The sequence below is a fragment of the Chelonoidis abingdonii genome, chromosome 19, assembly GCF_003597395.2.
Source record: "Chelonoidis abingdonii isolate Lonesome George chromosome 19, CheloAbing_2.0, whole genome shotgun sequence".
Taxonomy (NCBI): Eukaryota; Metazoa; Chordata; order Testudines; family Testudinidae; genus Chelonoidis; species Chelonoidis abingdonii.
The window spans coordinates 29915401-29929558 of NC_133787.1; the positions used below are offsets into that span (position 1 = coordinate 29915401).

Below are 14158 nucleotides of genomic sequence, written 5' to 3' on the forward strand. Positions count from 1 at the left end.
GTTAGTTTTAAAAGCCTACGTACAGTAGGTGTCTAGAAAATTTACCTTTTCATACGGAAGAGTGCAATAAACCTGTTTTACGCCCTCTTGTAAGCTGCCATTTTCCAAGAGTATCTTGGCTATGTTTCAAGACCATCGTCCATTAGTTCAAATAAGCTCAATAATTATGACTAGATTTGGCAGCCCTTTACTCCAATCATAATAGTATGCAATTCCGATGCCTCTGTGTATTCTTACTGCATGAACTGAGTAGTCATTTTATTCCTTCTCATATTAATGAGTCTTTGTTCTCATTGTGCAGTAAAGATTTGTCCTTGAACCTTAAAGTTTTGTCTTCTTTTTTATGATGTCATGTCAATATCATGTTGACTTAAATGATAAGTAAGATACATTTGTCTTTCTCTCTTGCCTATTTTGCCTACCAAATTTATATATGTTTTATTTGCTGCTCACCACTTGTTGTTCTTTGATTTCTCAATAAATATCTGGGCATTTACAGCATGAGTGGATTGGAAGCTATTGCACACTAACATTATGGCCTACATCCTCAAATGATATAATCTCCACTGAGCTCAAGGGAGCTATTTTCACCAGCTGAAGATATGGCCCTATACATAGCTCAAATATACATTTAGTGGATGCCAAATATTCTGAACTTTGTGTTCTGTGTTATGCTACAAAACAATCTATTAAAATTCATCAACTCTCCATCTTAAACTACTGAATCCGAGAATATCAATTTAATGCAGCATGATCGAATGATGCTGTATGTCAAAAATGTTTTTTATTCACCATTAATTCTTATTAGCAGTAGGTATGACATACTAGCTTGAAAGGAAATGGAAAGCTCCCATTAATAGTAAGGCAGTTGCATACGTGGCCTTGTTGCATGATTAAAATAAATGTTATATTTTAGAAACATTATATGAAGACAATGCCAAGTCAAAATTAAGGCATTTATAAATAACTAAAAAAGACTGTTGGAAACATCAGAGATTATTTTTTCCGTCTATAAAAAATTGAGCCCATTGGATAAAAATACATTTGGCAGAAGATAAGTCATATACAAACAGATTTTGTTTGGTTAGGAAGATTACTTAAAATTAGTATTCAGACAATAGTGTGGCTAAAGGCAACCCAAAGAAACTGCTGAAGCAGGCATATGGGGCTCTCACGTGATACTCTACCGCTATTTAAACCTTATCTCTATTTTTTTGTGCCTCTACTGTATAATTTGCCATTTGGATTTAATGTCCTGTGTTATAATTTTAAATTTTTGCAGGAAATTTCAAACGATTACTGGACCACTTTTAAGGGTGTTAAATTTATTACAAACTATAGACTTTAACTAAAACAAGGCCATTCCACAGTGCAAATCTTTTTGACATATCCCACCAACATATTCCTGGATAGGGAAACAAATCCCATTAAATTTCACTTCACTAAATGTGCTGAGTTCATATAACAATCATGGCTGTGGAAGGTTCAGCCAATTAGCGGAATACACAGTTCTATATGCCCATCAGAAAGTATGGCAAACACAAACACATAGTAACGCTACAGGAATAAATAACACTTACAATGCTGGGCAGGGATTAGCATTGCATAGTTTTGTTTCAGTTAAAGGCTTTGTCCTTGGGCCACAAAAGGAGGAATTAACTCGTGTATGATGATCTCGTAAACAAATGGCTTTTGCTGTAATGTGCCCTAAGGAAATATCAAAAAGAAATACAATAAAATAAATTGTTACATTTTCTCCTTATATTTAGGGTATTAGTGTAGAAGGTTAAATAACGTAGACCAGACTCATCTCTAGTACAATTCCATGGATGTCAATGGAGTAACATGGGTGGGGCCAATTTGGCCACTTCTATTAATGTTAATTCATTTTTCTGTAATATAGGTGTGACGACTGCCACTGAAGTCAGATATAACATTTTTATGACAAACACTGTATTGGCAGAATTTATAACCACAGGTAGATATCTGCAAAATGTAAGACTCAACCACAAAGCCACTCTTTGAGTTCCATCTACCTGCAGAAACGAGCAGAGAAAATTCTTAGAGCTTTTCTGGAGTGTTTAGAAACGGTCCATCAAACTTTTTTTTCTACCTTTATAGCTATCTTTACATTCTTTGAGGCTGCTGTTCCTGGTGCATATCTACTTTGAACCATGTTTGCTGGAAAAGTCAATTGGGAACTTTCCCTATGAGTTCAACATATTAAGAGTTAATCATAGAAAAACTGCATTTGTCTGAACCCAAACCACTTGGAACTTCAGGGCCTTCTGAATTGATGAAGCAGTTCTGACACACACTCTGGTAAATGTGCAAAATAGCTATATGCTCCGTTTGCATGTGAATTTATTCTGAGCCAAAGCCTTCTCACCCTACTTCACATAAATAACCCCATTGAAACTTTCTGTGGAACATATGCTAGAATCATTCCATATACAGATAGTCCATTGATTTGGGGGTTGCAAATGATTTAAGAGCATTCCATAGATTTACTTTTCTATACTTCACATACAGTCTGTGGGCACAACAAAGAGAAATCTGGGAAATACAGAGACATTTCTGGCTACTGCCATATAGAGATTAAATAGATTAAATAGAGATTTTACCCGTATGCTACTCTCAGAGGGGCAAATTCTGATACCCTTACTCATGCTGAATAGCACCTTACTCCATGAGTAGTTCCACTGATTTGTTGGTAAATATGTCAATGAAACTTACAAAATATTTACATGAGCCTCGCTTAGATTTTTTTTCTACCTGTTCTCCCATGCCTATTGCCTGTCTCCACTCTTTGTCCCAGAATTAGGTTTAATGACAGAATTTCCAGGATTTAGAAAAAATAAATATAATAAAATGTTTCCTGGAAAACAAGAGAAAAAGTTTATCATTCAGCTACATGGACTTTCAGAGCTAGACTCTGATGAATTCAGCTATTTGGGATTAAATTTACACATGCTCTATATTGCCTCCTGAACATGACGTTTTAGACCTTTACAAAGCTACAGAGACTTGGAGTGGAGTGTGTTTTAAAAAGGAATGAAAGAAAGAAAGGATGGGATGTAGGAGAGCTACCTACCCCCGCCACAGGAAGCTGAGCAGTCTGACTGCACTGTCACCCAGGAGTAGCTATGTCTTTTGGCAGATGTCTTGTTCTCATTGATGATCTTGGGGAATGTGTATTCCCAAGCAATACCTGGATTTTTGCCTTGTAACAGGATCTAAAGAGTTTAGGGGGAAAAAGAGGGGAATTAAAAATATGCAAATTCTGGAATTCCTAAGGTAGCTGAGACTGTTTAAAGATGTCTATATGGAGTATTTTTATACGTTACATATCTGAAAGAGTATTCAGAACTAACTCCTGCAGATACAATGCACCTTTGTAACACTGAAATGTCCTGGTTCCAATAGTGATATGGCCAAACCTTGGCGGGGATGGCACTTCATGTAACAGGGAACACAGTGGAATAGTCCACGAAATGTGGGCATGAGTCAGCACCCTTGAAAGTCAATGGAAAGAGTCCACTGAGTTCAGTGGAAGTCAGATCAGGTTCAGGAAGTGGAAATAGCATCTGCTGGTATGAGGTGGCACCAAGAGCACCATGACAAATATTTTTCTCAGTATGGTCTTGCCCCACATGTTCCTTGGCTACTCAGAATAAATCCCTCTTTAAAACATGGATCCCTGAATCCACTGGGGTTCTGTACGGGTACTGGTCTCTTCTTGTGGTGATTCAGCTGCTTGCTTGAAGCCACAGGCTCTGATGCCGGGTGAAACTCCATGTCCTGTGCTATGCAGGATGTTAAGCTAGCTGATCCTTTCCAGCATTGAACTCCAATTCAGCAAGGTATTTAAGTCCCATTGCTTCAGTGCTAAATTCCTTGCTGAAACAGAGTCTGAGTAAATGACGGAGGAATGTGAGTGAAGGTTGGAGTCGATGTGGTTGAAGATGTCTCTCTTGCTTCTGGATCCTGGGGACACAAAATAGCTATTTTGCTGCTGCACAGGTACTCCTGCATGCTTATAGTCACACAGTAAATCCACAGCAAATGCAGTTGCTGGTGAGAAGTCTGTGCGGCAGAGGACGATTGAAGTCAATGGAGCTATGACAATTACACCCGCCAAGGATCTGCCTAAGTATGTCTAAGATGGGGAAGTCTGTATCGCTCCCTTGTGCATTGGCATATCACCCATCCTATTTTTGGTCTGGGAAGACCTGGCCCACAGCAGACATTTTATAGAAAACATGTCTTTGATTATAATAATTCAGTGGCCACTTCATTCAGGTGGCCTGGCTGCTGGTGGTGCTCCTCGATGTGTGTTTTCACTATATTTAATATATTACTGGTGAATTACTTTGCACCTTTCATGGGAACAACTTCCTAAAATTTACTGCAGTCATTCCAACAACAACAACAAAAAATTACAAGCTTCATAAAAGCCTGACACATATTTGAACTCAAATTTGAATTGAAGCAGAAATTTCCATTTTATAACATTTCTTTTAGATAGGGGAGTTTTGGCAGCTAAAATACACTAATATCCATGTTCAATAGAAACTGTGCCTCATATGTAATACTTCTAAAATTACAGTGTTCTATTAAGTTTTATTCCTTGAACAATATGGCCATTACAATGATATGGAGCAGGTGCAGTTCATTCACTTTCTAACCACAGTTTTTGATAAGCATTACAGTTTAAAATAGGATTCCAGTCTATGTTAATAACTTACTTCAGGGACATTAGTGAAATATAGTGGGCAGTCAGTATCACCAAATGTCTGCACAAGTAGATCTATGTAGGTAGAAGTCACTGCTAAACAGAAGGGTTTCAAAAACCAGCAGCAAACTTTCATTTTATCTTTTTATGATCAAGAGCAACATAATACATTTTTAAAGGCAGTCCAGGGATTTAAACTATTCTGAAAATGTATATATTGGAAAAAAGAAATGACTAGTGACAGTGAAAAAATTAGAAGAAATGTACATGAACTCCAGTGCAATAATGTTGAACATATGAAGGATCTGGACAGAGTGCTATTTAAATCTGCAGAAAAAATAATGGATGATATATTTTGCATTGCTACTAGCCAGACATTTTATTTCAGCCTGTGAATCTTGATATTGATCCAAACTGGGAATATAGAAGTTCAGGTCTGTAACAGGCAAAATATATTCATCCAGCAGAATAATAGCATACTCTGGTTTATTGCAAGATTCAGATACAAAACACCTCATGCTCAGATGAGTTTACGTTTGGGTATATTATGTGAAACCAGTGGTGGAAACAACATATGGCTATGTGCACAGAGTTTGATTCATGACAACACTAAGATATGTTTTGTATGCATGTGTGTAATAGAATTTAAAGTAATTATCCATTGTCGCATTTTAAAGAATAGTCAATATTAATGTTTATAGTATACATATGAAGATAGAATCAAGTGTCAACTTCTAGTAATACTACTCAGAAAAACTATGTTATTCAGGCTGCAAAGTCAAACACGCAAAAGTTAGGAAATACTAGAATTAAGGTTGTCTGTGTAACCTTAATTTGGCCTTTCTGTGCATATATATTATGATACAGTCTTTAATTACATGATCACGTACCATTTGTCCACAGGACCCTGCCTTTTTTGGTGCACACAATGGATGATGTTTGCTTTATGAGCCGTTATTTTATATTTAGTTTTATCCTCATTGTTTAATGTATGGCTCCATGCCTTATTTACTGCACAATCATCAAACCATGCTCAGAAGGCAGAACCATTCATTTTGTCATCAACTTTTCTATAGCTGTAGCATGTGAGTGCTTCACAAACATTAAATAATGTTCTCAACACCCCAGTAAAATCTCAGGGTCGTTTCATCCCCATTTTACTGATAGGAATCTGATGCACAGAGAGATTTAAGTCAAAAATGTCCATTAATTTTTGGTGCCCAATCTGAGACACCTAGGACCTGATTTTTTCATTGTAGGTACCATAGAGCACTTTATATATTGAAAGCACAATTCCAATTGATTTCAGTTGCAGCAGAGAGAGATCCGCCCCATGGTCTCAAGCTGGACTTTCACAAAATGAGAAACACACCATTAGTGGCCACCTGTGAAATGTTTGGTTTAAGTGACCTGCCCAGCATCACACAGTAACTCTGTGTCACAGGCAGGGACAGAATCCAGTTCTCCAGGGACACATTCTACTGCCTTTAATGTAAGACTATCCCTTTTCTTCCTACAATGCCCTGTTTCATTCACTACACACCTTCTAGCTTCTGTAACAAATAAAGCAGGAGTCTTACAGACAAACAAGTTCCTTCACTGTACAGCCCTATTCTGCCCCCAGAGCAGGTCTATTCTGTGCACTGAATGAGGCAGGGGTCCTTTCAAAAGATAGCATATGATCATATAATTAAAGACTGTATCATAATGCACAAGCACGGGGTGGGCGCGGGAGGGAAAAATTAGTGTTGCAACCTTATTTCTGGCATCTCCTAATTTTCAAATGCTTGGTTTTGCAACCTTAATAACACTCTTGTAATGTGTTGATGTGTATAATTTGCTAGGTTTTAAAAAAAGCAAACTGAATAAACAGAAATTCTATCATGAAGCATCATATTGTTACCTGCACGAGCCACAAGCAGGGCTGGAACCTTTAGATCCACCACAAAGATCCCAGTCACCTCAGCTAGCAAAGTAACTGATAACAATACTAGGTTGCGAATTGCTGTGTAGACCAGCTCTACAGAGGGATGAGAGACACAGCTTTTCCAGTGGTTTTCTAAAATATTTGCTGACAGCAGAGGAATTGAGATGCAGGGATCTTGGTTCCATTCCAGACTCTGCAAGGGAGTGTGCTCTAGTCAGGGCCGGCTCCAGGCACCAGCCCAGCAAGCAGCTGCTTGGGACAGCCAACAGTGAGGGGCGGCACGTCCGGGTCTTCTGCAGCAATTCAGCAGCGGGTCCCTCAGTCCCTCTGGGAGCGAAGGACCAGCCACCGAATTGCCACTGAATTCTGAAGTGGCAGCAGTAGAGCTGATCATGATCGTGGCTTTTTTTTTTTTTTTTGCGCTGCTTGGAGCAGCAAAAACCCTGGAGCTGGCCCTGGCTCTAGTGGACCCACCCCCAACTCCTATGTCCAATTTCACGCTCTCGTCAACCTCCAGTCACAGTTTCCCTCCTGTTCACCCAGACTCCCTGACTCAGTCCTAGGTCTGGCTCTTATCCCATCTGCATTTGAATCAGGCAATTTCCTCCTTCTCACTGCCTGGTAGGCAGGCCAATCATCTGGTCTTAAACCAGACAGTCCTGCTTTTGTAATATTTGTCCTCCATCTGGTACTGAGACAAAACCAGAGTGGGGGACACCATAATGTATGATGTGTCACTCCAGCATCCCTGCCACCATGACCTCTCATCCCCAGCATGTGTGCATGGCTATGCCAGTGGTATGCCCAGTCTTTAAAATGGCATCCCCCATGCAGTGTGACCTCGCATATACTGTGCATATGAGATCATGGCAGTAGGGGCAAGCCAATGCCATATCAACCAGCACCCCATGTCTGGTGTTCTGGGAATGTGCGACTGAACATGCTGCTGCCTAGGCATCAGAAGGGGGCACTGAGAATCCCAGTCTCAGTTCTGGTGCTCATATCCTGCCCACAGCATCCTAGAGCTACAATTGCAGGGAAAGTCCTATTCAGCCCTGGCTGAAGCACGCTTAGTGCAGACAGAATCTTTGGGGAATTTAGCTACAGTGCTCTGGCAAGTCTCTTCTGAACATGCACAAACTGATTTTTTTTCAAAGGTTTATAACTTGGCCAAATTTGGGCAAATTTTCAAAGGGAAAATCTCTGACATTAAGGCCACCTCCATACCAAATTTCAAATCCCTGCTCCAAAGCCGGGGAACACTACAGCTTTCCAAGTAAAGGTCACCACAAATTTTTAACATGGTCAAAACATTATTCCCACCTCCTCCCATCCCCACTCTCAGAAATGGCTAAACTCTTTTGGCTGAAATTTTCCAAAAAAGAAAACAAATCTTACTCTCTCCCCCAAATCCTGAAGCAGAAACCTCAGCCCAAATGATTAAAGTTTGGCAAAGATATAAGCATCTGAGTAAGGGTCTTACAATGGGTCACGTCAGGTCACTGAGTGCTACCAGCTTGGCCTATAAAAGAAACTGAAAGGCTACCGTGAAGGATTTGTTGGTATACAAAAACAGTTCAATAATAATAATAATTATTATTATTATTTATTAATTTTATTGCAGTAGCATTTAGGCATTCCAATCATGAACCAGGACTCCTCTGTGCTATGTTTTACAAACAAAGAAGACAGTCCCCGCCTCAAAGACCTTACACATAAGGATATTTTATATTTACTGCACTCTCCAGAGATAGCTCTGATTAGCCCATTCAGTGACCCTGCTCAGGTGACCAAATGCTGCCGTATGACATGTAAATTGATTCATAAAGGCTTTTTTAACAACAGCATACCTTGTCTGACCTTCCCACAAGAGGAAAGGTGCCAGTAACACATTCATGAGTCCCAGATCATGTCCACTGTGTAATTATATAATGCCCAGCACAATAGGACCCTGATGCTAAGTGGCACTGCCAATACTAATTACATATTATTTATTTCTACAAATGTTTGCTTTCTCAAATGAATCTATTCTTTTTTCTTTTTTTTTTACGTGCAGCCTTGGTTTTACTGCTGATGGTTTTAAAAATAAATGTTAGAAGCTGTTGACGAAGGTGAATAAAGGAGAACAAATTACTGCAGCCAGTGAAAAGGTACACATTAATTCCCTATTTATACCTGCTCAGGCTACTCTGGCCAGTAAAAAGCATAAGTTAGAACCCTCTTAACCACTTGATCACAGGAGGAGATACTGGGAGAACAGGGACTGCATTCTGCATCAGATTTGGATCTAAGAGCTGGGTATGCTGAGCAAGGGGAGAGAGGGACCTAATACCCCTGCTCAGCCTAGTAACAGGGAACATAATATAGCTGTATTAAAATATTGCAGACCAAGTATTGTATAACTGAAAATTGCATAAATATAATTTATATTCCATGGCATTCATGTAAAATGTATTGTGTAATGTTCATCTAAGTTATTATCAAGGAAAGTTGCCCTTTGCCAAAGAAACAAGCTCTTCTGTCATATTTTCAAACATTCACTATAAAACCCTTCCTTAATAACCCAATATTTAAAGCCTACATATATAGCCAAATTGTTAGACCTACAAATTTGGAAAGACCTCCAGCTTCAGTCTACTTAACTGGACACATTCCAGAGACTTTTCAGTCAACTGGCATTTGCTCCCAAATTTACAGTTGGCAAACAACCTTCTTAAACATTTCCAGGTCCTCTGGAGAACTGTTTAATGTCTACCTTTAACACACCAACCACCTGACTTCAGACACAACACTCAGCAGCTCGGACCGCAGGGCGCAGAGTTATAAAATTTACAGCTTCTTGAGTCTGAAAACCACAGGCTCTATGGTCTGGAATCTGCCAAATCTATTCTGAAGAAAGAACTGCAGCTTTTGCTTAGGACATAAAATGTTAAAACAATGGATAAATTGAATTCTCTTGAGTAAATAAACCTTTTCTTTTGCTGCTAATTTTGATTTCAAAGCTAAAACAATACATTTTCTAAACCAGCTGTGCATCTGCTTCTCTGTTTAAGGCACTTTTTTCATTGCTATCCCAGGTTTCCCTTGTAATACCTAAATTTGTGAGTCAAACCTTTTAAATGCCTATCAACACATCCTTATTATGACTGGCTTTTTTAGTTTTAAACTGGGTTTTCATGTAACAAGCATAAATTAAGCCACTGATAATATATTAATTTCATTGACTTAAGATAAAAGCCTGACAGTGCACGATATACAAACCAACTTACAAATGAGGCTTGTAGCTAGTCGAGAAAACTATGATTATTTCTGGGAAAGGCAGGCAGACAGAAGTTGTAATTAGAAATAAATATATTTTAAAACAAGAACCACATAAAGCTATCATGCTAGTTATTGCCTACCTGCCCTTCACGGAAATAATTGTTCATTTTGTCAACTGTTTAGAACCAGCAAGCATCACTACATATTTTTGCTATTTTCTCATACTGCATCTGTGTAATGTTCAAAGATGGGCTTGAATCAAAACACTGAATCCTACCTCACCCAAGTTTTGAGAAGTTTTAAATATGGATCCAGATTTTTGTGGTCACTTCCATCTCTGGGACTGATTCGTCATTTCTGTAGGTGAGGTATCACCAGTGATGGTAGACCAATAAGTTTGCAGGCTTCTGTGTGGGGAAAATTGTATCTTGTTGAACTGGTGGTGTTCTTGGAAAGAACATTGCAGTTTTCACTTATTATGAACCAATCTGACATTTACCGGACTGGCATTCCTAGTAGGTTACAAATCGAATACCTTTCTTTGGTAGCTTAGTTATACAAAAAAACTTTACTTCCTGTTAATTTTCAATATACTGAGCCAGATTCTGATTTCACTTAATCATATAAATCCTGAGTTATTCCACTGATTTCTACAGAATTTACTCTGTTTTCACTGGTGTAAATGAGACCAGAATTGGCTTAAGCTGTGAAACATAAGGGTTTATATCCTTTTAAAAATTTCTAGATGGCATCATAATATCTTACAATTAGCTTATGAGAATTCAGGACTCTTCAGCCAATTCCTCTAAGGTCATTTAAAAATTAACAAGAGGTATCCTTGGAAAGTCCTGTATGATTTCATTCCCACTTGCAGCTGTTTCAGATTTATCCTCTTTTGTTATTCTGTCTCCTTCTTTTTACTGTTCACATGCTAAATGCACGATTTTAAGGGATACTGTCCAGCTAATCTCTTTTCACCAAAGCAAGATCTTTTTATCCCTTATGTAGGATCTACATCTGTATCTTATAAGCACATCCCTGCTCTCTTCAACTCACTTTCTCTTTAGGGGAAATCAATACAAATTTATCATCTAGTAGCTAATAACAAATGTAACGCTTTATAACTGCAACCTGGCTGTCTCACAGTGGCAGCTAGATAATCAGTAAAGTCATTCCATCTGGCTTCCTTTCCTTTTTCCCCATTCAACAAAGAAGAAGTGATTTACTGGTTTTAATTAGACATTTTTTCCTGCTTTGAAGCTACATGCACCTTCTCTTCCTGTGAATGTTCGCCTCTTTGTAAAACATCCCATCCATCTGCTACTTATTGCTGTTGAGATAAACCCATCATCTTTCACAGAATTTTCATTTTTTCCTTGATTCAATATCTCAGGTATGTTTGCTGAAGACTTTAATGTTCCCAATGATTTTATGTCATATCATCTTGAGAAAGTCACTGTGCTTTCACATATAGATATACAGCAGGTGATGTAGCACATTTCATTGATAAATAGGCAAATGCGTTATCACATTATCTTGAATTGCAATCAATTTATCTATCCATGGTCAAGCTACTTTATTCTCTCACATCTATGATAAATTTCCCACTAAATAGTGGCATTTAGTTTAAACCCTTACCCACAATTCTAGTCAATGGTGGGGAGTGAATGAGTGTTTTGAGCCACTGGAAGTCAGTGACCCATTGCAAGCTCCTTTGGAAAGTTGCATAATTTTTAATGACCAAGTTCTCCTTGCTGTTTTGCTTACTGATGCTTACCTAATATGGAGAACATATTTTCAATGCTTATTTCCCACTATTGTCAGGCCTGAATTCTAAGGTTAGGCAAATGGAGTGTTGAACCCACAATAAGTTCTTTCTTGAGCTAAATCTCTTGCTAAATTCTTTGAAAAACGCTGACAATGTCTTTAAATTGAAACCAGGTGACCTTAAATTACCTATGTCTGAATCTCAGACAAATGTAATAGTGTTGAGCATTGAATGTAATTTAAAAATATTCTAGTATGTCTCCACTTAAGATGACACAATTGCCTTACCAAAACCATATGTTAAAAGCCTAGTATTAATTCCTGATCCCAGATTATCATTTAACTATCGCATTTCTACCACCATAAAGCTTCGTCTATTTTTTCATCCAGCCAAAATCTGGCCATTTGGGGAGCTACGCTGTGAATCCACACTGAATCTGGGCTTTTGTTGTTTCAGTTTTCATTGGCTTCTGTAAACCCACAATCAGAACTATAAATATTACTAACTGTAACTTCAGGACTTTGCACTGATTCCAAGAAGCACTGGCATACAGAGTAACTGCTGCATTTTACCACCTGAGATTCTACTCACTGGAAAAGTTCTGGTGGATTTTGAAATCTCATTGAGCTTTTGCAATTTTAACAAAGCGTGTAATGAAACACCATTGCCCTCATGCATTTCATTCCTCATTCTCATCATAATTTTATTCTCTTCCACCAAAAAATAGTTGGCCATGGAAGTTCGTATTTCTGCCCCGCAACCCGGCTAAATTATAGATTCACTCCTGTTTGTCTTCCTTGGTATGACTGGTTCCCATAATTATATATATATATTTGCAATATTCCAATATAAATATGAAAAGCACTGCATCATGCTTTTCTTGCTGTACACCAATTTTTGAATAGTATTTTAATGAATACTGTAAAGTTTTAGATTAAATGAGGTGCTCAGCTGAAGTCTGATGGGGTGGAAAACCAAAATCCCTTAGATGCATTTTTCATGAAATATTTAGTGGAATCTTAGGGCAAGATTGTCATTGTTTAATGTATCCAGACAGGGAAGAAGGGAGGCATAAGGTCTCAGTTGCTTCCGTGCACTCACAAGGCAAGGGGAGAGAAGCATCCACATTTCTGCTCCTCCTCATCTAAATAGATAAGCTGGGAGTGAGGAGGCGGGGCAACAAGTGGATGGAACCTTTATCTGGCTCCACAGGGCTGCAGCCAGCACATCCAGGCAGGCACAGGTTAAGGTCATGGGATAAAGGGCTGATCCCAGATACTTCCCATTTAGAGGAAGAAGGAGAACTATGGACCAAATTGTGTAAGTGTGTGATGCCCCTTACTGGGGGAATGTGGTAATTCCTTAATGTGGCCTTCAGTGATTTTTAATACTTTTATCTCTTGAAAGTAAAAAGGAAACAATGTATGTATGTGACAGAAAAACAATCCTGGGATCTTAAAAATTGTCAGCAAACCAAAAATGTAATATGAATTCATCTTGCTTCAATCGCCTTCCCATTTCTTAAAACATGGTTCATGCTGTACAAACTGGATCTCACAGAGACATTTTGGAGAGTGCTGGAATGCACAGATAAGTAAGCTCAAGCAATGTGGAGCTACCATGCAAAGGATCATACTGAAGATGCTACTGGTGCACTCACAAAACCTTGCATTGGCATGCACAGATGTAGGAACCTCACTCCTTTATAGGTGCATCTATTTACTCAATTTACACATGCAAACGCCAGTAATACATGCACTGTGGGTTTTTACAAGGGCACCCATTGTGCCCTCCTACAGAAATCTTCTCCAGAAACTAGTAATTGAATTGCTCTTGGGCCTTGGAAGAATACTGACAATAATAAAGCATCAAAGACACAAGGTGGGTAAGGTAATTTCTTTTACTGGACCAACTTCTGCTGATGCGAGAGACCAGAGCTCTTCTTCAGGTCTGGGAAAGGTCTGAGTACCTGTCCCAGATCTGAGGAAGAGCTTCATGTACCTCGAAAGCTCGTCTGTCTCACCAACAAAAGTCGGTCCAATAAAAGAAATTACCTTACCCACCTTGTCTTGCTGACACCCTGGGACTGATGTGGCTACAACAACATTGTATATAAAGTATCATATACATTTTAAAAAGAACATCCAATTTTTTAGATAGAAAGTTGTCAGTATATTAGGTCCTGATCCTACAAATGCTTATTTCATGGAAATAAAAACCCTTGTGAGAAAAATGTTGGCAGGATTGGGCCCCCAAGCTTGCTGTGCATGCTTCTCTGAAAAGGTGCATGAGAGTTTAAAAAACAGCATGCTCAAATACCCCTTGTAATATGCTGTCTGCCTATCTTAGGTATTTATAGTTGAAGCAGGATCTGCTTCATCATTTGTACTGAAATAGTAAATTGTCATATTACATTTTAGGAGCACGCTCAGTTTCTAATAATGCATTTGTGCTTGTTTATATTATG

The 14158-nt window shown here is 38.6% G+C and overlaps 1 protein-coding gene across 1 annotated transcript in view; it reads right to left on the reverse strand.

Moving 5' to 3' along the window:
* Positions 1–14158, reverse strand: part of ADAMTS18 (ADAM metallopeptidase with thrombospondin type 1 motif 18) — a 61954-nt gene that overhangs the window by 14298 nt on the left and 33498 nt on the right. Inside the window, exons 14-15 of the mRNA XM_032768121.1 lie at positions 3095–3236; positions 1581–1707 (exon numbers count right to left, since the gene is read on the reverse strand). Coding sequence (XP_032624012.1) covers positions 1581–1707; positions 3095–3236 — 269 coding nt within the window. The remainder of the gene's footprint in view (positions 1–1580; positions 1708–3094; positions 3237–14158) is intronic.